The sequence below is a fragment of the Vanellus vanellus genome (assembly GCF_965231255.1).
Source record: "Vanellus vanellus genome assembly, chromosome: 29".
Classification (NCBI taxonomy): domain Eukaryota; kingdom Metazoa; phylum Chordata; class Aves; order Charadriiformes; family Charadriidae; genus Vanellus; species Vanellus vanellus.
Genome location: NC_138934.1, coordinates 943016 through 967197, shown reverse-complemented (window position 1 = coordinate 967197; position 24182 = coordinate 943016). Strand labels below are relative to the sequence as shown.

Sequence of the window (24182 nt, the reverse complement as noted above, 5' to 3'; positions counted from 1 at the left end):
AATCCTTCCCCTTTCCCCCTGTTGTTGCCCTGTCTCGCTCGCAGCCCCCAGGATTGCTACCAAGGACATCGCCACCCTGGAGCCACCAACATGTCCTGTCCCTCCCAGGGGCAAGAGGGGAGAGACATGACTTGTTAAGGGGGTGGCAGCATGTTTCTGGGGACCTGGTGGCTCACCTGTCCCTGTGCCTGTGGTGCCCCATAGCCCTCCGGGGGGCTGGAGCTGGGCATGTGGCAAGGGACCCTTCTGCTGGCCTGGCCTACCAGTGCAGAGGGGCTGGCCCACATCTCCCCCATCTACCCCTATACTCCCCCTCCCTGCCCCACATCTCCTGTTGCTGTGTGGCTGCATGCACCTTCTCTGTCCTTATATTGTCCATCCTTATCTAGTCCTTAAACCGTCTGCCATTTTTGTACTGTCCATTTTTGTATTGTCCACCTTTATATTGTCTATCTTTATGCACCCCCTGGCTTTAGTAGCAGGAAGTGTCCCCAGCTGTACCCTATAGATCCCTGAAAAGCCCCCCAGCCCTGCCCTATAGCCCATAGTGTCCCAAGCTGTGCCCTGTAGGTCCTTGAAAGGCCGCTCAGCAACCTGGATCTCCTTCTTCCCAGCAGCCTGGATCTCCTCCTGCTTCTTCACAGCAGCCTGGATCTCATCCCAGCAGAGGAAGAACCCAGGGAGACAACAAGGTCCTTCATTTGGCCAGACCTCAGGATCAGAACATGCTTCTGTCCACCTTCCCCTCGCACGTTGTGTCCCTGCCCTCCAGCCTTCTCCATCTGCACCCTCTGCACCCTTGGTGACCTCATGGAGAATGCAAAATACCTGTCCCGCCTGTGATGCTGGAGATGGTGCTGGAGATGCTCCACCACAAGTTTCCCTGTTCGTGTACACGTGGCATTGGCTGTGGCAGCTGATTCAGGGGGCCATCTGAAATTCTTGCTCTTAACCTTGCTTCTCCATGACTCCCGGTGCCACCTTCCCTGGAGCAGGAGGCTTGTCTGAGCACCCAAGGCATCAGATAAGCCCTTTCCCTTCCCCACGAGGTGTTCCCTGCCTCCGATGGTGGCTACTGCTTTCATTGTAACATTTGCAAGAGGACGCTCACCCGAAATCAGCGGAGAGGCAGTGCAGGAAGTGGTTTGAAACCTGGGCAAAGTGTGTACAGCAAGTTACGGCTTCATTTCTTCATTCCTTAGTGGCCATTTCTACTTTATTCACCCTTATTTTATTTTAAAAACTGGGAAAAAAAAATGGCAAAAGGAGCTTGCTTTGTCTTCCACCCTCCATATGAAGACCTCCCCAGACATTTGCCAGGAGGCAAGCATTTCTGCGGATGGTTGATACCAGGCAGCCACCACCAATCTCCATTGGCTGGCTGTGGGCTCCAGCTCACCTTCAGCGAAGCCCGAACCTGAATTTGTAGCTTAGTCGAAGCCTCATTGGGGTGAACCCAAAGTTTGTTCCTGAGGTTGAATCCTAAAAGCGACCCCAAGTCAATGCTTGCTCCAGCCATTTTTGACTGACAAGACACATTTGAATTCCTCAGGTGAACCATGGAGACCTCATCCCAGACCTGGGTGGGCCAAAGAGGAAGGAAGAATCAGGAGGAAGTTTAAGCAAAGCAAGAAAGGAGAACAAGAGCCAGGCAGGAAGTCTGTCGTCCTCTGGCAATTAATAATCGGGAGATCCTTGGCTGACCTGCTGCCTGTTGTGGTCCCGTGGACCACATCAGCAGCCTTACTGCCCATGTTTGCCTGTGGGGATGGAGAAAAGGACCTCATGCAGATGGCCTTAGCAGTTTGGGGCTGAATTCCTGCTGCAGATCTGAAAGAGATAGTAGTTGAAAGTGGAAGATGCTGCTCTCCTTCCCCCTCCAAGAGCACCTGCTGCCTGTCACAAGCCTCTGAGATGCTCCTGAAGGGTTGCCATGCTGGGACCCACACCTGATCCGCTCGTCTCAGCCCCCTTGGTGGGGCCTGGCCTGAGTCTGCTCCTCATCAAGGCGATGGGTCATTTGATGCTCATCCATTTTCTTGTCAGTTGGCTGTGGATTCCGCATCGCTTATGAGCAGACACATCCATTGGGCAAAGTTAAGACCATACAACCAAGCCCTGCAACTCCCCCAACCCTCCCAGTCTCCCCCTTCGGATGTCCTCTTGCACGGTGGACCCACGGGACGTCACCCTCAGCAGCTGAGATCAGAGGATGTTTGCTGGTTGCCAAGGATCAAGCTGAAAGCAGAAGATTCGGTTCCCCTTCATCCACTGGACTCCACGTGATGCAAGAGCCACCGGGGAGCTGGGGGACAGAGCAGCACAGAAAGTGTCCTCTCCCAGCAGTCTCCATCAGGTCTTCAGCATATTTCTTCCCCAGCTGGTGATGGTGGATCTGATCTCAGCCTCTGCCAAGCCTACCTGTTCCTGCACCCCTGCCAGGCTGGGAGCAGCTTCTCCAAAAGTCCTTTGCTGTCAGTTGGGCACCCTATGGGTGACAGACTATGCACCCTTGCTGGCCTTGGGGCTGCAGAGATCCTTCTTGTCCTAGTGGGGCTGTGTGGTGAGTGTTCTCGTGTTTCCCCACGCGTCTTCCCCATCCCTGGTGCTGGTTGCATGCCATGTTTTGGGATGCAGCGTGCCAGAGTGCCGCTGCTTCTTTTTGTTTCTGGGTGGTTTGATTGTGGTTGCTGCAAATTTGTAAGGTGCATGCTTAGAGCAACACCCATGGTTTCATGGCTTCATAAAGTGCGCATGTAGAGCAATGCCCATGGTTTCACAGGTAGGGTAAGTAGGGTAGATGAGGACTTGCCAAGCCCAGCTGCAACAAGCAGCTGTCCTCCAGGTGATGGCTGCAGAAGGCTTGAGGCTCCCTCAAAAGTGCCAGTATCTTCTAGAAGGGAGGGGAGGAATTTTTATGGTGGTAGAGCCGTGCAGCACATTAGGAATAAGCAATGAAAAGTGGGAAAAACATAGAAACCAAGTGCATTGAGTGTGTCGCTGCCATTTCAGTAGTGCTGATGATGGGCTGTGGAGCTTGAATGGCCAAAAAATGAGGAGGAATGGGATTTTCCTGCCCTGTGATGGGGAAGGAAATATCACGGTGTTGATGTTCTTGGGTCAGACTGATCTGAGGAAGCAGGATGGGTGCTTGCAGGAAATAAGGGAGCCCTTTGCTCGGCTCCATTCCTTACCCTGGGGTCAAGGTTGTTCATCCAGCAAAGCCACATTAGAGCTCTGGGTGCAGACTCTCTGGCACCTTGTGCTCTGGCTGCCCAGTCTTGTTCAAAATCTCTCCCAGAGAGAGCCTGCAACTCAGTTACCCGTGCTGGTGTTGTGATTAGGGACTCCATCCTGCAACCTGTGCAGAACCAAGCACCTAAAAAGCAATTAGCAGTGCACTTAGAAAGCAATTAGCAAAATGTCTTCATGTATTTTGGCCTTCCTGGTTTTGAGGGACTGTATTCTCAGCAGGAAAAGGCTGGAGTTTGCTCACAGGCCAGCTTCTATGTGTCTCCCTGAAAATAATGATAATACAATTACAATTGTTCATGTCTTTCTCTCTCTCTTGCTTGTTCTACACCATTCCTTTTGGCCAGTAAGTGTCAAGATCCTTTCCCCGCTGCTGCCCAGCCTCTTTTTTTGCATGATTTCCCATTAATATCTCCTTCCCTTTGCTCTCCACCATCACTAGCATCAGATCCTGCTGATGTAAGGCTGGTGAATGGCCCCGACTCCTGCACGGGCCGGCTGGAGGTGTTTTACAATGATACCTGGGGGACGGTGTGTGATGACCACTGGGACCTTGATGGAGCCCGCGTGGTCTGCCGGCAGCTGGGCTGCGGGATGGCGCTGTCGGCTGTTGGTGGGGCTCGCTACGGCCGAGGAGCAGATCCCATCTGGTTGGACAATGTACGCTGCACCGGGACAGAGGCCGCCCTTTCCGAGTGCCAGGCACGGCCCTGGGGAGCCCACAACTGCGGGCACAGTGAAGACGCCAGCGTCGTGTGCTCGGGTGAGGAACACGCGCCCACCGTGGCTGGCATCAGCCACTGTGGACAACCAAAGGGTTAAACAGCAGGCAGGACAATCGTCTTGCCACTTCTTGTTGCTGGTCGTCTCTTCTTGTTGACTGGTCGTCTCTTCTTGTTGACTGGTTGTCCTCTGATTGAACCCAGCTCACAGATAGACATGTACCTATGGCCACTAGCAGGTAGGACCCGTAATTGTGAGCTGGATCTGGCCCCTACAGGTAGGCAGAATTACTACCTCCTTACCTAATTTTGTGAAGAATTAGCGTCTTCACACTATTGCTCTAGGCAATTTCCAAATGCCATTCTCACCTTCCAAAGCTCTCCACATTTCCTGGCATTGAGGCTGCAGCTCCCTGGCCATTTCTCAGCCCAACCATCTCATGGCTTCACAGGGATGAAACCCTTCATGGGCACAGCCTATCAGATGCCATCTGGGCTTGCTGGGCAGGAGACCCTCCTCCTAAGCACTGCCAGCGATGGCGTGGCCAGCAAAGTGTCTGACCGTTTGCTCCTTGGGGGTGTTTGCAGGGGCACCCACTCCAGGTGCAGCCCGTACCAGGCTGGTGAACGGCTCAAGTTTATGCTCCGGCAGAGTTGAAGTCCTCCACGATGGCGAATGGGGCACCGTGTGCGATGACAGCTGGAGCCTGATGGATGCCGAAGTGGTCTGCAAGGAGGTGGGCTGCGGCAAAGCACTGTCAGCTCTGTTGGAGGCTGCCTTTGGGCAGGGGTCGGGGCCCATCTGGCTGGACGAAGTGACCTGTGCTGGGACGGAGGCTACCCTTGCTCTGTGCCGGGCCAGGTCCTGGGGAAGCCATAATTGCAACCACGGAGAGGATGCTAGTGTTGAATGCACAGGTAACTCTTGACTCCTGCTCCATCAGGGCTGCCACCCAGGCTATCATAGTCTTTCTGGGGTTTTTTTGAGGGGCAAGTAGAGAAAATAGCAGAAAACCTTTGAAATGGTCCTGGATGTAGTTGTCTCCATTGCAGCCCTGATGGGGGTGTGTGTGCTGGGGAAGGGAAGAGGGAGCTTCTTGAGGGGATGTCCATCCAGATGCCACCTGCCAGGGAGGGTGATGAGTCTGGGGAGGTGGTGAGTGCCTGCTCTTCCCATTTTGGGTAAGCAACCTCCTCACCCTCCAGCCATGAGGATCTGGGGTGATTGAAGGACTGGGCAGCTTCAGCCCTGTCACCTCTGCTGGGATATCCAGATGGTTTTGGTGCTTGTCTCTTTTCAGAACCGACTCAGGTCCGGCTGGTGAATGGCTCCAACCACTGCTCAGGGCGAGTCGAGGTCCACCACAACCAGCAGTGGGGGACGGTGTGCGATGACAACTGGGACCTGAGTGATGCCGAGGTGGTCTGCCGGCAGCTGGGCTGTGGGCTGGCCGTGTCAGCCCCTGGCAGGGCTGCATTTGGGCAAGGACACGGTCCCATCTGGCTGGATGAAGTGAACTGCACAGGGACAGAAGGTGCCATCACTGAATGCGGCTTCAAGCGCTGGGGAGCCCATAACTGCATCCATGGTGAAGATGCAGGTGTTGTGTGCTCAGGTGAGCCTGGTCCAGGTCATGGCTTCAGGGAGTTGTTGTTCTGTAGGTGCGCTTTCATCTAATATCAATTTGGTTCCCTCTCCATGCATGTTGTTTTCCTTTGGGTATAATCCAGTGCAAGCAACAGTCAAAAATGCTTGGGAGGTGAGGTAGCTCTGCTTCTGTAGGCATCACATCAATGGACTATCTGGATGCTCTCCTGCCCATTTGTGATAATCCTCTATCTGACACCTTAAAATGTCAGTTCTCAAGTGGCTTGTCACTTCCATCGTGGACAGCTGCTCTGGATGTTGAAGTGCATGCAGTCAGAGGAGGCATTTGGCCATTGATGCTTGATGTGAATGGCTGCAAGCTTCTCCATCTTAATGTCCCAAGCTTCTTCTGGATCTCTAGAGGTGGTCCAAGATGGAAAGACATCCTGCCCCCATCCCTCCATCTTGCAATGGGGTGCTGGCCCTGTCCATACCAGAAGACAAAACCTGGGTGGCTTCAGGGAATATTTGCAAGGAGCTGCAGTAGAGCAGAGCAAACAGAAGCAGTATGGAAAGAGTCTTCTCCTTGATGGAGCCAAGCCTTCGTTTGCTAGAGTAAATAAATGCAGGTTTTTAAAGTCTTTCTTCATTAGATGTGTTCTCCAAGGGAGATGTAGTCACCCTAGCAGACATCTGAAGCATGCTTGTGGTTTGGACACAGATGTCCAAGAGTCTTCCTGGCATTGCCCAAAGGAAACGCTCGCTGTGGGGCATCCCAGCGTTTTACCTTCTCCTGAATACAACCAGATCTTTCTGTTGCTTCCAACTGAAGTTGCTGATGTGGATGGGGGAAGGGGGAAGCATGGTTATGCACTCATACCTTGTATGGTTGCATGTCATCGCCAACACCAGCAGGGAGTCTACTTCAGAGGGCTGAGGTGCACCATGACCTTGTTTATTCATTTGTCTCATTCCCCCTTTAGACCCCACAGAGCTGCGGCTGGTGAATGGCCCGAATCGCTGCGCTGGGCGCCTTGAGGTGCTTCACAATCAACAGTGGGGGTCCGTGTGCGACAACAACTGGGACATGGAGGATGCCAAAGTTGTGTGCCGGCAGCTGGGCTGTGGCGCTCCAATCTCTGCTCCAGGCTGGGCTAGGTTTGGCAGGGGCTATGACCCCATCTGGCTGGAGACAGTCAGCTGCCAAGGGACGGAGGCTGCCCTTACCGAGTGCAGACCCCAGGTGTGGGGCACCCACAGCTGCCACCACGGGGAAGACGCCAGCGTGGTGTGCTCAGGTGAATACACCCCCCGACTGCTTTCTGCCCACGTGTCTGTAGGAAGAGCTGTGCCACCTCTGAGCCGTAGCTCCCTTTCCTCCAGAGAGCAAGGGAATAATTCCCTTGATACTACTAATAATAATGGTAATAAGGACAAGGGATCACCGAATCACAGAATGGTCAGGGTTGGAAGGGATCTCTGGAGATCATCTAGTCCAACCCCCCCGCCAGAGCAGGGTCACCTACAGCAGTTGCACAGGAAGGCATCCAGGTGAGTTTGGAATGTCTCCAGAGTGGGAGACTCCCTCACCTCTCTGGGCAGCCTGTGCCAGTACTCTGCCACCCTCAAAGTCAAGAAGTTCCTCCTCATGTTAAGATGGAACTTCCTATGTTCAAGTTTGTGCCCGTTACCTCTTGTCCTATCACTGGGGGCCACTGAAAAAAGACTGTTCTCATCCGCCTGGCGCTCTCCCTTTAAGTATTTATAAGCATTAATGAGATCCCCCCTCAGTCTTCTTTTCTCTAGACTAATAAAACCCAAGTCCCTCAGTCTTTCCTCATAAGAGAGATGTTCTAATCCTCTCATCATCTCTGTAGCCCTTTGCTGGACCCTCTCCAGCAGTTCCCTGTCTTTCTTGAACTGGTGACCCCAGAACTGGGCACAATACTCCAGGTGCAGCCTCACCAGGGCAGAGTAGAGGGGGAGGATGACCTCCCTCGACCTGCTGGCCACACTCTTCTTGAGGTACCCCAGGATGCCATTGGCCTTCTTGGCCACCAGGGCACATTGCTGGCTCATGATCATCCTGTTATCCACCAGGACTCCCAGGTCCCTTTCCACAGAACTGCTCTCCAAGAGGTCAGCCCCCAACCTGTACTGATGCAAGGGAGATCCCATGACTGCTCCTTCTCCCATGTTCCCTGGCTCATTTTCAGGTCAAGTGGACAACCACTGAGCATTTCCATGGTGTGGATGACCATCCTGGGTCCCACAGGAATCCCTGTTTTGTAAAGGTGTCATGTCAGGGAGCCGAGAGTAGAGGGAGCCACAGTCCTGCTTGAGATCCCATGCCCAGCACCCTCTGCACCTGCCCTTCCTGAAGGTTTGTTGGTGTTCTCCTTTGTTCCAGACCCAATGGCACTTCGGTTGGTGGATGGCCCACACCGCTGTGCGGGGAGGGTTGAGGTGCTTCATCAACAGCAGTGGGGGACAGTGTGTGACGATGGCTGGGACCTGCGCGATGCCGAGGTGGTGTGCTGGCAGCTGGGCTGTGGGGCAGCAGTCACAGCCCTGGGCTCGGCTCACTTTGGCCAGGGACGTGATCCCATCTGGCTGGATGAGGTGAACTGCACAGGGACTGAATCTGCCCTCTCCGAATGTGGGTCCAAGCCGAAAGGAGTCCACAAGTGCCACCACAGAGAAGATGCTGGTGTGGTGTGCTCAGGTAACTGTTGTTCCTCTGCTGATGAGCTCCTGGGTACCAACACTGCAGGAGCTCTGAGACCAGTTTTCCTTGCTTATATCTGATGATATTCTTTTCCACATGAGAATCCTCAAATCTCTGAGTCAAGACAAAGGCTGAACATGTGGGGATTCATCCTCCATCTCATACCCAACACTTGTTTTCTCTATCACTAGGTCAACCACAAGGTGACACCTCTCTGTCTTTCCATTTCAGACCCTACTGAGGTCCGGCTGGTGAACGGCTCGAATCGTTGCTCTGGGAGAGTTGAGGTGCTGCACAACCAGCGATGGGGAAGCGTGTGCGACGATGGCTGGGACCTGGATGACGCACAAGTGGTGTGCCGGCAGCTGGGCTGTGGGACAGCCGTAGCTGCTCAATCCAGAGCTCAGTTTGGGATGGGGTACGAGCCCATCTGGCTGGATGATGTGAACTGCACTGGTGCTGAGGCTGCCCTCTCCGAGTGCAGGGCCAGGCCGTGGGGAGAGAGTAACTGTGACCACCGAGAAGATGCCGGTGTGGTGTGCCTGGGTAAGACACCCCATACCCCATTGTGGTGCAGCTCTGGAAGAAGCAACATTGGCACATAGATGACACAGTAGAGAAACACCTCCACTCTTCTCACATTAAACCTCTTGCTTCTGTATAGGAACCAATTTCAGGTTGTCTGAGAGCGGCAGCTCCCCTTGGCCACCATGAGGACTTTCTCCCAGGAGAACAAGTGTCTGTCCCCAACCACCACCTTGCTCTCCCCTATAACCCCTTAACTGGTCCTTTGATTTCTCTGCTATGAGCATCCTTTTATTTTTCATATGTGCACGGTGCTAAAGTGACACATGTCACCGTACCATAAAGTCCATTGACCCTCCCCTCTACCTTGGGTCCATCTTGTCTGGTTGGACTGCCAGGGCACCAGCATCTAGTGCCACTTGTGATGCGCTGACCTCCTGCGACAACTCCAGATGGGGGTGGGTCTCCTGTTCAGCCTTGTGTCACAGCTGCACCCTCCTCCTGGGTTTCTTGGATGCCTGAGGGCACCTAAAATGGGATCAGATGCCTGCGTTTATGCTGGTGACTGTCCACACATCACCTTGCAGGTGGCCACCATTTGAGGATCCATCTTCCAATGCATGGGCAAGAAACACATACATGTTTGACTTCCACATGTCTTTCTTAATTCCAGGACCAGCTCAGATCCGACTGGTGAATGGCTCCAGACGCTGCTCTGGGAGAGTCGAGGTGCTTCATAACCAGCAGTGGGGGACGGTGTGTGACAATGGCTGGGACCTGAGCGATGCCGAGGTGGTGTGCCGGCAGATGGGCTGCGGGGCGGCCGTGTCAGCTCCAGTCTCAGCTCAGTTTGGGCCAGGGTCCAACCATATCTGGCTGGGTGATGTTGAGTGCACAGGAGCAGAAGCTACCCTCTCTGAATGCAGGTCCAGGATGGGGGAGCCCATTAATTGTCACCATGGGGAAGATGCTGGTGTGGTGTGCTCAGGTAATCTCTTTTTTATTTTTCTGAAATTACATTATTCAGGGGAGTGTTGGGCTGTGTGGCTGGAAAGGTGGAGAGTGACTGCAGGTGATGTGGTCTCCTGTGAGCCTGGCTAGCACCGAACCCCATGGAAGAGCTCAGGTCACTCTTTTGCAGTGGTCTGTCTGCCTGTTTTGGTGACTGGCCTTGCTGATGAAAACCCCAAGGGTGTGGAGGACCTGAGCAACCTGAGAAATGCTGAGCACAAGAATCTGAACAAAGCAATGAGATGCATGACCAAGGCTTCAAGGGGATGGGAAGAAACAGGCTTTACTTCAGGACCTGGAGGGTGAAATGTAGAGTTTGTTGCAGTCCAGAAAACCACCAAAAGCTGCTGCATTGAGAGCAGGGTAGGAAGAAGGGACCCATTTTACAAATGGTCAGGAAGGGAAGAGTTTTATGAATTCCACTGCATTTATCCTTTTCCAGCAAGCATGTTTGAATTTTCTCTATTTCAGTAGTTTCCTTATTCTAGCTGACGTTAATTAAAGCCTAGCTTTAAATATCCAATGGTCCTCCAGTGTTTGAGGATGTTCAATATAATGGCAGGACCAACCAAGTCCTCAAAGGCCCAGGTTGCCAATGGCATAAAAGGAGCAAAAATGGGTGATGTGCATTAGCCACTCTGAGCTGTGCAGGTGTGGAAGGAGACCTCCAGAAAGGGTGTCTGCGTTGTCCCGTTTCAGACCCCATGGTGCTGCGGCTGGTGAATGGCTCAAGCTTCTGTGCTGGGAGAGTTGAGGTGCTCCACAGGCATCAGTGGGGAACCGTGTGTGATGACAGCTGGGATGAAGAGGACGCTGCGGTCGTGTGTCGGCAGCTGGGCTGTGGGACAGTGGTCTCGGCCCCTGGCGCGGCTCAATTTGGGCAAGGGCGCAATGCCATCTGGCTGGATGACGTGAACTGCACGGGGAGGGAGGACACCCTCTCAGAGTGCCTGGCCAGGCCGTGGGGGACACACAACTGTGACCACGGAAAAGATGCTGGTGTGGTGTGCTCAGGTAATGCGGCCGCCATCGGTTTTGAAAAGGGTCTGAGCATACGCTGAAAAAATTCAAGGTCAGATTGGACAGGGCTCTGAGCAACCTTAGCTAGTTGAAGATGTCCTTGCTTATGGCAGGGGGGTTGGACTAGATGACCTAGAGTCTAGAGAACAAGTCTTATGAGGAGCGGCCGAGGGAACTGGGGTTGTTTAGCCTGGAGAAAAGGAGGCTGATGGGAGACCTTATCACTCTACAGGTGTGATAAGGAGGGTGTAGGGAGGTGGGGGTCGGTCTCTTCTCCCAAGTAACAGGCAGTAGGACAAGAGGAAATGGCTTGAGGTTGCACCAGGGGAGGTTTAGGATGGATATTAGTAAAACTTTCCTCACCAAAAGTGATGTCAAGCATTGGAACAGGCCGCCCAGGGCAGTGGTGGAGTCGCCACCCCTGGAGGTATTTAAAAGATGTGTAGATATGGTGCTGAGGTGCATAGTTTAGCAGTGGACTTGGCAACGTTAGGTTTATGGTAAGACTTTATGATCTTAAAAGTCTTTTCCAAAGTGATTCTGTGACCTTTAAAGGTCCTTTCCAACCCAAACCATTCCCTGTGGGCGTCATCTCATTGCTCAAGCTTGGAGAATGCACACCTGCCAGTGGCTCAGGGGGCAGAAACAGGGATGTGCGCGCTGGAGAGTGAAAGTGGGCTCTCATTCAGCACAAGCTCAGTCCTATATTTGTAGACCCCACTAGAATTATCTTGAGCACCACAGCAAACAACATCACCTCAGGATGGGTGTTCCCGAGTATGGGCTCAGCACAAGTTAGAGGGTATCATCCTGGACATAGGAAATACTGTGATGAAGATCTTCCAGGAGGATAAGCTACAGCATAGGGAATATCCTTATGGCTAAGCTGGGAAGATGAGGGCCATGGTTGGTGTTGGAAAGACTTGTCCCAGTATCCAGCCTTTCCCTTCTCTTCCCACCTAACTTCGGACAAACGTCAAGGCTTCTGTGGTTCGCCAGTGGGAACAGAGAGGTATATCCATGTCCTTCTAAGAAGGATGTCTGCATCCAGTGAGTTATCCCAGACTGGATGCACTTGCTTGGGAGCCAGCTGGACTCAGATGCAGTCTCCTTGGGGAGAGTACCACAGGGGTGGTATGCCCCGCAGGCACCTCTGTCTTAACTGGTCACCCAGGCTTCTTTGAGGAGAGAAATGAGTGACCGTGGGGTATGGTTTGCAGAAGGGACCATTCTGCAATTCTCCAGCCCTGGTAGGGACCACCAGGAATAAGGTGCTCTGCAGATTTCCCTACTTGGAGCAGTCAGAGTGGTGGCACCTTGAATGGCCTTGGCTTCCCCAGCAGCCCACCCTTGAAGTTGTGATGCACCAGATGGTGCATGGATGTGGGTATTGAATGGCCATGACCGGTGCAAAGGTGCTGCAGCACTGAGGGGACTGTGCCTGATGGGGACAGAATCGTAGCAGAAGCTTTCTTTGTATCTCCTTTCCTGAATCATACGATCACAAAAACGTGTAGATTGGAAGGGATCTCTGGAGAGCTCTGGTCTAATCTTCCAGTGTCTATTAGGCCAACGAGACCATGTTTTTCATGACCTTAACTGGTGATGATATGAATGTCCCCAAGAATGGAGATCCAAATGCCTCTTCTCTGTTACAATATTTAACCTTCCTCATAGAAAAGAGTATTTTCTGCTGCCTAATGGGAATTTGCCACAGCGCACACTGTGCCCATTTCCTCATGTCCTTGTGATGTCTGTTTATCTCCTGAATTAGCTCTGGAAGAAGAGACGTTTGCTTTCTCCCCACAGGTTCTGTTACCATCAGACCTCCGCAGCCTCTGCCGCTGCTCCCATTGCTGGTCTCAATCATCCCTCCAGTCTTGATACTGGTCTGTGGGGTTCTTCTGTACCTCAGGAGGAGGCGAATGCAAAGCAGGGCTTTTAATTTTCCCCCAGGTAAGCTCCGATGTGGGTGAAGAGGGCAACAGAGTTTGTAGAAGAAAAGTGTGGTTGGAAATGAGTTTTTTGTTTGAAACATTGATGTCAGCGGAGTTGGGGCAGAAGGGTTTTTTCCCTGTGGCTCGTGTTGAAAGGAACTTCCTTTTCTGGTTTGACCTCTTCTCTCCCCATCCCTTTTCCCTTTCTTTTTCTTCCCACTCTTCCCCTTTCACTTTGACACCACCTTCCCTGCTGGGTTACGGACACACTGGGAGGTGGGACAACACTTGAAGCCTCCTCAAACACTGCCTGCACTTCCCTCTGTATCTCAGACACGAGCTCTGAGCAGAGCATGGCTCTATGGGTTCCTAGCTCACGGTTGGCAAGGGATGTTCCACCTTTAGCCTGGGGGTGAGAAAAGACCAGGAATTGTGTCTGTTCCTGAAGTTTTAGGGCTGTGGCGGAGACTCTTGGAAAGTGGGATTGAGTGGTTGTGGTTGCCTGTGTTGAACATCCCCATGTCTTGTTGAACACCCATCATGTTGATGAAAGGTGCTGTGTGTGGACCAAGTGCTGGATCGAGGGTGGTTTCTGCAAAGCAGGCTTCATGTCTGAGTGCTGGACGGGGCAATGGTGGTATGCCCTGTGCTGCCACTTGGTCAAGCCAAAGTGATTTGGGCTGTCTCCAACAGAGTGCGCATCCTCAGTTAGTCTTGTTAAAAAGGGGAAAAATTCAGGCTGTGTGGAGCAAACCGTCGACTGAATCACCCTTCTCTTCAGGTTTTGTGCGCATGGAGGAGTTGGTTGTCTCCGACACATCTATCTCAACACCTGGAGAAGAGCAAGCAGCAGCCAAGGTGGCTCCTGCTGGGAATGCTGACAAGAGGAGCGCTCAGCACAGCCCGTGACCAGCCTGGACATAAAACTGCAGTGATGCAGCTCTGCCGCAGCACACAGCTCCTTCACCAAGGGCCCTGGACCACCTCGTCTCTACAGAGCTGGGTCACTAGATCCACCACCCATCTCCATGCACACCTCGTTCAGTTACCCCGAGCGATACAAGGCGTGACACACACCATGCGGCACTAACGGTCTGCACGCAGAAGACACATAGGATTTTTTTTTTTTTCACATTTTCTTTTGTCCATTTGTGAAAATAAAAACATTCTCTAAGACTTGAGCAGCATTTTACTCTTAGAGCACTTTTTTTTTCTTCTTTTTTTTTATAGCCAGTCAGGGGAGGCTGCAAAGTTTACCCCAAAGTATATGCCAGGGGCTTGTTTCCTGACAGCGGATAAGTTGAACAGTTTTGCAAACTCCACCTGAAAGCTCAGTTTAGGCCTCAGGCAGATATTTAGAGCCATCCGAGATGCCCTAGATCTCGGACACTGATATGGGACTGTCAAATGTGACAAAGGAGCTACAGCTCACTAGATGTATGGGAGCAACTCGATGTCCCTGATCTGTTCCATCTGCTGTGCGCTCCTGTACCTTGTGTCCTTGGACATCAGTCTCCTGGATCCTCTCAGAGGACCGAGGCTTCTTGAGAAGAGCTTGGAGTGCATGGAGGTGGAAGTCAGCCATGCAGAGGAATGCTGGCAGGAGGTTTAAGAAGTGTGCAACAAGAGAAGTGTGGCCAGCAGGTCGAGGGAGGGGATTCTGCCCCTCTACTCTGCTCTGGTGAGACCCCACCTGGAGTACTGTGTCCAGCTCTGGGACTCCCAACATAAGAAGGACATGGACCTGTTGGAGCGAGGACAGAGGAAGCCAGAAAGATGGTCAGAGGGCTGGAGCCCCTCTGCTGGGCAGCCTGAGGACAGGCTGAGAGAGTTGGGGGTGTTCAGCCTGGAGAAGAAAAAACTCCAGGGAGACCTTATAGCAGGGGACCTACAAGAAAGCTGGAGGGGGACTTTTTACAAGGGCATGTAGTGATAGGATGAGGGGTAATGGCTTCAAACTGGAAGAGGGGATATTTAGATTAGATATTTAGAAGAAGTTTTTCACTATGAGGGTGGTGCGACATTGGCCCAGGTTGCCCAGAGAAGCTGTGGCTGCCCCATCCCTGGAGGTGTTCAAGGCCAGGTTGGACATGGCTCTGAGCAACCTGGGCTGGTGGGAGGTGTCCCTGCCCAGGGCAGAGGGTTGGAGCTGGATGATCTTCAAGGTCCCTTCCAACCTAAACCATTCTATGATTCTAAGAAGCTCTGGTCATAGAAATAAGCACTGGGTACCACCACAGCTCATGCAAACCCAAGTATGGGACTACGAGCAGCCAAGCAGGACCCCATGCAAGGACCCTGCAGTGTGTTGGCCTGACAGTCCTGCTCATGAAGGACCAGAAAAATAAATAGGTAGCCAACCAGAGGGAAACAGGATGAGTGATGTGATCGATACGATGGCTGTGGTGGGGTAAAAACATGAACATTTCATGGTTTGGGTGGGTGTGCTCTTCGCTGGATAAAAAACTGGCTGGATGGCTGTCCCCAGAGAGTGGTGGTGAATGGACTTAAATCCAGTTGGTGTCCAGTCAACAAGTGGTGTCCCCCAGGGCTCAATGCTGGGGCCGGTTCTCTTTAGTATCTTTATCAATGACCTGGATGAGGGGATCGAATGCACCCTCAGTAAGTTCACAGATGACACTAAGCTAGGTGGGCATATTGATCTGCTCGAGGGCAGGATGTCTCTACAGAGGGATCTGGACAGGCTGGATTGATGGGCTGAGGACAGTGGCATGAGGTTCAACAAAGCCAAGTGCCGGGTCCTGCACTTGGGCCACAACAACCCATGCAGTGGTACAGGCTTGGGGAGGAGTTGCTGGAAACCTGCCCAGTTGCTGGAAACCTGCCCACCACCTGCGGATGGTGGTGGAAAGCTGGCTGAATATGAGCCAGCAGTGTGGCCAGGTGGCCAAGAAGGCCAACAGCATCCTGATCTGTATCAGGAATTGTGTGGCCAGCAGGACTGGGGAAGTGATTGTCGCCTTGTACTCGGCACTGGTGAGGCCTCACCTCGAGTACTGTGTTCAGGTTTGGGCCCCTCTCTACAAGAAGGACATTTAGGCACTGGAGCATGTCCAGAGAAGGGCAATGAAGCTGGTGAGGTGTCTGGAGCACAAGTCTTACGAGTAGTGGCTGAGGGAACTGGGGTTGTTCAACCTGGAGATAGAGAGGCTGAGGGGAGACCTTATCACTCTCTACAACTACCTGAAAGGAGGGTGTAGGGAGGTGGGGGTCGGTCTCTTCTCCCAAGTAACAAGCAATAGGACAAGAGGAAATGGCCTCAAGTTGTGCCGGGGAGGATTAGGATGGATATTAGGAAAAATTTCTTCACCGAAAGGGTTGTCAAACATTGGAACAGGCTGCCCAGGGAAGGGGTGGAGTTGCCACCCCTGGAGGTATTTAAAAGACGGGTAGACGTGGTGCTGAGGGACATGGTTTAGTGGTAGACTTGGCAGTGTTACGTTAATGGTTGGACTTGATGATCGTAAAGGTCCCTTCCTCCTTAGAGGATTCTATGATTCTATCTGCAAGGTGGGGGAAGAGAGGAAACAGGGGGTCACAGGGGCTTAGAATATGAAGGCTTGGAGTATCCTAAGAGGACCGACCAAGCTGGAAAACAGAAGATGGCTTGCACAACGTGTGGAAAGTATCTGCCAAGGAACACGAGAAGTGCATGAAAAGCCCAAGCAGGCCAAAAGCTTGGAGGACTAATGAGTAAAAGTTGATCCTACAGCGTGCAGGACACCTGCAAAGGAAGATCAAACAAGACTATGGGCAAGTCTGTGGCTGTGGTATGTACAGAGGAGTGTTTAAGGTTTGTGGAAGCGCTTCTCTGAATATTAACTCTTAGTGTTAAACTTACAGTAAGCCTTGTGTGAACATTTCATAGTCCAGTTGATGGTGATGATGGGAATTTTCGGTTAACATCTGCATGGGTTGGTCCTGGGCTCTGTTGCACTAAGAAGGAGTTGCCCAGGGCACGCACTCCCTAATTTCTGCCATTTTTCCAGGTTCTATGCTCATTTTTCTGCTGTTCCCTCAATCTGAAGCTCTATGGCACCAGTCTTCCTCATGCAAGGGAGCTTGGCAGTGGGTTATTGAAGGTCCAAGCTTTTTCCAGGGAAAAGTGTGATGTTGATGGGGTTTCTTCTTCCTCCTCACCTTCTTCCATTTTTGGATTCACATGTTTTCTGACATACCTTCACACTTTGTTCTTCCCTTATCTGCCCAGAAATCAATATTGTGCCAAAAGTGACTATATATGGGGCTTTTTAACTGTGTTGGATGTTTTTTTCTTTGTTACCCCTAAAACTGTTTTTGTCCAGATCTAGACCTGCAAGCTGACCATCAGTGAGCTGCTGATTTGGGCTTTTCAGTGTGCCCCATCTCCTATCATCCCAGGCCTGTCCTCTACATTGACTTGCATGTTTCCACTTCTCAAGGCTTCTGCTGTAACACTAGCTGTATGTTTCTCCCCAGATTTGAAAGCCCCAGGACATGTCCCAAGATGTCCTATACTCCATGGGCTGCTTCTGGAGGGTGGTTGGGACTGCAGCAGGGCTGGGTCCTTCATCCCTTATCCAGTCTCCCAAAGCTATCTCAGCAGGTCTTGTCCCACCAGACACCCAGGTCCTGGCACCATGACGTGGGGTATGAAACCATGGTCCCTTTTGTGCTGCAGGAACACCCTTTAGTCATCTGAAATACACCTTATTTCAGGCACTTTGAGATGAAAACGTACATCAGAATGAATAGTTCTGCCTTAGGCCACAAGGATGTCCCGTGCTGACCCCTGACTGCCTTGGTCCTGCTCTCTGCTAATGGGCAGGGTAACAGTCATTCCCCTAATGACCCTAATTGAGGGTAAGAGAGATGCACGCAGCAGACTTTGCAAAGTTAGCTTTTCTTTCTTCTCGTTCCTCAAGCTGTGGCCCAGGGTTACGCTCTACCTACCTCCACCCCTAAGAAGCACAGTTCCCTTTTCAGCCTTTTCCCAGCAAGGTTTAGAGGAGTTCAGCTCCAGGGTCACAGAATCACAAAATCAGAGAATGTTTGGGGTTGGAAGGGACCTCTAGAGATCATCTAGTGCAACCCCCTGCCAGAGCAGGGTCACCTACAGCAGTTGCACAGGATGGCGTCCAGGTGGGTTTGGAATGTCTCCAGAGTGGGAGACTCTACAACCTCTCTGGACAGCCTGTTCCAGTGCTGTGCCACCCTTACAGTCAAGAAGTTCCTCCTCATGTTAAGATGGAACTTCCTATGTTCAAGTTTGTGCCCGTTACCTCTTGTCCTATCACTGGGCGCCACTGAAAAACGACTGTTCCCATCCCCCTGGCACCCTCCCTTTAAGTATTGATAAGTATTGATAAGATCCCCCCTAGGCCTTCTTTTCTCCAAACTAAAGAAGTCCCTCAGCCTTTCCTCATAAGAAAGATGTTCCAATCCCCTCATCATCTTTGTAGCCCTTTGCCGGACCTTCTCCAGCAGTTCTTGAACCGGGGAGCCCAGAACTGGACACAATACTCCAGATGCAACATCACCAGGGCAGAGTAGAGGGGAAGGATGACCTCCCTCAACCTCCCTTGCATGGCTGGGTGGTGATCTCAGGCTGCTGCAGAATCTCCTGCTCTTTCATCTCCTCTGCTGATGAGCCATTCTGGCCACATCCCTGGGTTGCTCTAGTTCGATGCAACCTGAATATTCAACCAGGGATGCTCGGTTGGCTCTTTGCAGAGGGCTGGGAGGTGAGACAGGAGATCCAGCACCCAGTGTGGGGGGACAGGCAGTCCACCCACCACCCAGCGTCTCCTTGGGCAATTTGACTGTACAACCTGTCCATCCTTCAGGTTGTGTTTAAAGCCCATGAAGGTGGCAAGAAAGGGTTAGGAGTGGGGTAAAGCTCTTTTTAAGGGTAGAAACAGTATCTGGGTAGCTGAGTGCATGTGTCTCACGGCACTGATGGACACAAGGGCACCATGCAAAAAGGAACTGACACACACACACGGGTCTCTGAAACATCCAAGGTTGGGGTCTGCTGCTCCTACACACATTTTCCAGCCTGTCCCTACAGTCCCTTTCAGTGCTTTCTGCAAATGGGCCCTGGGGGTAACTCCTGTCCATGCTCTGCTACACCAGGGCGCTGACACTTCTGACCCACCAGTCACGCTGCCTTCTCCATGGGGTGATAAATAAGGCAGTGGCCCTTGCTAACAGAGATGCTTCTCCATGGGATATCCATTTTTGTGCCTCCTGAGTATCATTGCAGTGATAATCCCCTGGGAGGGGGCTTCTTGAGGAGGCCCTTGGGGGAGGTTCAGTATGGAGGACACCAAAGGATGTGCAGATGAAGGAGTGGGGGGCTGTCAGTGTGTGGACAGGCAGTGATTTTCTTTGTACCCAGTCATGATCATGACACTGAGCACAGCTTAGGTCCCTCCCCAGTACCATCTCCTCTCCGCTCCCAGCCCTGGTGAGGGTGGACTTGGCCCCTGGAGGGTCTATGAGAGCAGCTGGGGCTGCCTGTGCTGGATCCAGAACCGCAAGGATCCTTGTGGGGTTTGGGGTGGATCCAAAGGGCTGCCAGGACACGTGGCAGCCCAAACGTCCAGGGATGGTACTGAGGAGTCCTATAGCCTGGCTGTGGGGAGAGGGGCATCGTGTGTGTTGGAGAAAATCATGAAATGGCCAGCATCAGGCCATTTATACTCAAAATTTTCAAGCTGTGAGCTTCCTTCATTCCTGTTATGGCTGATGGATTTTTCCCAGCTCAAGTTATTCCCTGGGATCTCTTCTCTGCCTTTATCTAGACAGAGTTTGCAACAGATCATTGAAGGAGATTTTGGATGATTCGGAGCAGTGGAAGATGCTGAGATGTGAAGGCCGAGGGGTAGCACAAGATGAGTCCTCGTTGTATCTGCTGCGGTGAGCTGAACCATGGAGATGCTGGCACGTGCAGACCTCACTCCTTTGCAACGACCCCGAGGAGCAGTCAGCAGAGAAAAACGAGCTGCATGAGAAGATCCTGATGGCTTCTCCCATCTTGCATCCCCTGCCTTGTGGAGAACAGTTTGCTATGCTCAGCTCTTGGCACATACGTGATCTCTTTGCTCTCCCTGGAAGGTGCAAGCAAGTTAGAAGACTGCAGGGCAGTCACAGGATAGTGTTTCCAACGGCTTGCCCTCGAATAGCAAGGCAATTTTCTGCCCTCTAGCTACGCATCCGTGCAATGCAACGCAATGAAATCCATGGTGCGCCGTGTCAGGCTGAGAGAGCTGGGGTTGTTCAACCTGGAGAAGGCTCCGGGGAGACCTTATAGACCCTTCCAGTCCCTAAAGAGGCTACAGGAAAGCTGGGGAGGGACTCTTGATCTGGAAGGGGAGTGATAGGATGAGGGGGAATGGTTTTAAACTGGAAGAGGGGAGATTTAGATGAAATATCGGGAAGAAATTTTTCCCTGTGAGGGTGGTGAGCCCCTGGCCCAGGTTGCCCAGAGAAGCTGTGGCTGCCCCATCCCTGGAGGTGTTTAAAGCCAGGTTGGACGGGGCTTGGAGCAACCTGGGCTGGTGGGAGGTGTCCCTGCCCAGGGCAGGGGGGTTGGAACTAGATGGTCTTTAAGATCCCTTCCAACCCAAACCATTCTATGATTCTAAGAATGTTTTTCTTTTCCAGTACCAAGCTACAAATGAGTTCTTCAAAATCATCATCTGCACTTGCTGCAGCAACCAAAAAAAAAAACCCAACAAAACACTGCATACCCTAAGAAGAGCATTGAAGACAAGAAAAGGGGTATAATTTTGCTGCGATATACAGTCCTGCTTCTTCCATGTCTTTTGTAGTGTATGTAGTGCTGGTCACCATGTCTCTGGAAGGCTGTACTGCAACTAGAGTGGGTCCAGAGGCTGCACAAAGGGCTGGGAGCTTCTGGAAGCTGCTGCCCCAGAAAGGGTTGTGAGGGCTGATGCTGTCAGCTAGTTCAAAGAAAAAGTAGGAAAAAGTGTGAACAATGTGTCTAAAAGCAGATGCGAAAGGAAACATGCTTAATGCAATAAATTAGGTGCCGGGAGGCTGGAAGCCATTGGAAGTGGCCTGGTTTTTGTGTTGACCCTGTCTCCTGTGCCACTTATGGGGTGGGTTGGATTGAACACTTCTCAGACCCAGCTGAAAATGCTGTCTGACTTCCCTTTAGCTCTTACTTAGGAGTTAAAGTAAGAGGTAAGGGTAAGTTATACAATGATCTCTTGGTCAAATACTTAGTCAAAATGGGCATCCCCCAGCCCCAACCTTGCTTCTGCGTCTCTGCTTCACAGAACCCTTAAAAATGGGTCCGTGAGGGATGTCAGCTGGGCTTGCAGTCCAGCTCTCTCCAAGCTGTGATGCCTGAAAGCTCCTGCATCCTCCCACCACACGAACACAACCCCTTTTCACTTGCATTCAACACATGCAGTGAGGGTTGGGTTTGAAAATGCAGCTGCTGGGATAGAAATGCTAAAAGTGGAGCATGGTTTTTGGGTTGGGTTTGGTTCTTTTTTTTCCCCCTCTGTGTCTTACTAGCCAAAAATGATTTGTTTACCCTGGACACCAGTGATTTCATGAGCATCATGCATTTCACACTTTGCAGGACTTCACAACCCAGCCCATCATATCACAGAATAACACAGTGGTCGGGGTTGGAAGGGACGTCTGGAGATCATCCAGTCCAACCCCTCTGCCAGAGCAGGGTCACCTACAGCAGGTTGCACAGGACAGTATCCAGGAGGTTTTGGATTGTCTCCAGAGTGGGAGACTCCCCCACCTCTCTGGGCAGCCTGTGCCAGTGCTCTGCCACCCTCAAAGCAGAGAAGTTTTTCCTCGTGTTCAGACGGAACTTCCCGTGTTCCAGTTTGTGCCCATTGCCCCTGGTCTTGTCACTGGTCACCACTGAGTCTGGCCCCATCCTCTTGCCACCCGCACTTTAGGTATTGATAAGCATTGAGGAGACCCCCTCTCAGTCTTCTCTTCTCCAGGCTGAACAGCCCCGGGGCTCTCAGCCTTTCCTCATCAGAGATATGCTCCAGTCCCTTGATTATCTTCATAGCCTCTGCTGGACTCTCTCCAGCAGCTCCTTGTGTTTCTTTAACTGGGGACCCCAGTGCAAGCCTACAGGGATGCAATCTCCCTCTGTTCCTCTGGTTTCACAGTTATACCATCATGCTTACGTGGCTTCTCAAGGAGCTGTTGGACCATCCAGCCTCGTGTTTCCCAGTTGAAGGGTACAAGTAGCTGTGGAAGCAAATCACGGGGGCAAGATGTCATGCTTCTATGCTGCATCAAGCCAAGGGCTGCCCCTTAATAACCAGGGCAGGGGTTAATAAACATTTGTGCAGCCTCTAAGATGATATTCTGGCTACAGGGAGCTGGAGGTGGGCAGGGAAGCCTTTGGGGCTCCTCTTCTTGGCATGAGCCTCCGGCGGTGACAGCAGTGAATTGAAAAGATGGAGGAGCTCTCTTTAGAATAGGCTTAAACTTTGCAGCCACAAAAGGCTGAAAATGAATGGTCATCTTCCACCACAAGGCGGTAAGAACTTTATACAGGGGCCGGGCTGTATCCAACTGAGCAATGTGGTCTGTGTGGGGCCAGAAACCGCCCTCCCCAACTGCCCAGCTCAGCCCTGGGGTGCATGTTCCTGCCAGAGAGATGAAGATGCCAGTGCTGTGTGCTCAGGCCACCCTTCCCCAGGCCACGTTCACCACTGGGAGCAGCACAGAGCATCCTTTCAGAATCCCTTTTTTTTTTTTTTTCCCTGAGAATCTTTATATTTGGTTGAGCTCACCTTGCACAGCCCTGGGGAGCCAGCAGCCCAGCATGGGACGAATGGGACGTAGTCATTTCCCATCTCATGGTCGTGAAGAGGGCTTGTGTGCCCCATGGGGTCATCTCAGAAATGTTGATGCCTGTTGTCCATCATGCCTGGTGTCCCGGGGGCTGCAGGCTGGATTTGAGTGGAGGCAGCCCAGGAGAGGACTCATTTCTGGAGGATGGGTGCTGGCCAGGAGCTGGGAAGGGAAAGGGGCTGCAGGCTGTGGTGGTGGGAGGTGCCAAGCTCCCCTCTTATGCTCCCTCTGCCAGGCATAAGCGTGCCCAGCTCCATCATCTCTGATGATGACAAGGCCAGGAGCCACCCAGTGCAGTGTCCTGGTTCCAGGGCTGGGCGATGCTCTGCTTTTTGACCAGCAGGTCAAAGGAGGTGATTCTTCCCCTCTACTCTGGTGAGACCCCACCTGGAGTACTGCGTCCAGCTCTGGAGCTCCCAACATAGGAAAGACATGGACCTGTTGGAGCGGGGCCAGAGGAGGGCCACAAAGATGATCAGAGGGCTGGAGCACCTCTCCTATGAGGACAGGCTGAGAGAGTTGGGGGAGAAGAGAAGGCTCCAGGGAGACTTTATATAAGCCTTCCAGTACCTAAAGGGGGCCTACAGAAGAGGTGGGGAAGGACTTTTTACAGGGCCGTGTAGTGATAGGACGAGGGGGAATGGCTTCAAGATGGAAGAGGAGAGATTTAGGAGAGATATGAGGAAGAAATTGTTGACTGTGAGGGTAGTGAGGCACTGGCCCAGGTTGCCCAGAGAAGCTGTGGCTGCCCCATCCCTGGAGGTGTTCAAGGCTAGGTTGGACGGGGCTCTGAGCAACCTGGGCTGGTGGAAGGTGTCCCTGCCCAGGGCAGGGGGGTTGGAACTAGGTGATCTTCAAGGTCCCTTCCAACCTTAACCATTCTATGATTCTATGATTTCCTTGTGCCAACCTCAGGGGCTGGGCAGGCTCCTTGCCCCATAGCCATGCCTCCAACCCCAGCCTTGGGATGCAAAAACCCACAGGTCATCCCATCACACCCCATCCCGCTGCTTGCAGGTGACCAGACTATTAACTGAAAACCCAAATTACAGTACAACTGTAGGGTCATTTAGCGCAACCCCGAGGGTTTGTGCCAAACCATCGCCCGCCTCAGAGGTCTGTCTGTAAATTCCCCGAATTCCCATAAACTCAGGCTGCCCAAAACCTGAGTGTGTTTGCAGCTTCATCTCAGTGGCTACAGCAGTTTCTGGACCAACAACACCCCCACACCCCTTATTCTTTACATTATGTGATAATCCCAGAATACAGACTGTGCGTTTTATACATGTGATGGCTCCAGCGACGTGACTTCAGGACAGATTCAAGCCAGAGCATGCTATTTCATGTACACAACCCCTTGAAAATCCTTATTTTGGCAGGGAAAGGGAGGCTTCTTGCCCACTGCAAGCACCCTGGGGGTATCCCTGGATGGCGGAGGTCCACCTTTATCTACCTGCAAGATGAGGCTTGGCTTTTCCCGAAGGTGCAAACCTCCGTCAGTGAACATTGCAAACCCTCCTGCTGCCAGA

General features: G+C 52.2%; 2 protein-coding genes across 2 annotated transcripts in view; one reads left to right on the top strand and one right to left on the bottom strand.

Annotated features, from left to right (window-relative positions):
- The window catches only part of LOC309682475 (uncharacterized protein), a gene marked incomplete at its 5' end in the record, with an annotated part of 129641 nt that overhangs the window by 22461 nt on the left and 82998 nt on the right, over window positions 1–24182 (bottom strand). The gene's annotated exons all lie outside the window — the stretch shown is intronic.
- LOC309682449 (scavenger receptor cysteine-rich domain-containing protein DMBT1-like) lies at window positions 4192–13964 on the top strand (the record flags this gene model as incomplete). The annotated part of the gene is made up of 10 exons (XM_082496540.1): window positions 4192–4252; window positions 4563–4892; window positions 5276–5590; window positions 6546–6860; window positions 7973–8287; window positions 8522–8836; window positions 9489–9803; window positions 10526–10840; window positions 12656–12802; window positions 13565–13964. 10 exons carry the CDS (start codon window positions 4192–4194, stop codon window positions 13690–13692), a joined length of 2556 nt encoding a protein of 851 aa, XP_082352666.1. The 3' UTR covers window positions 13693–13964.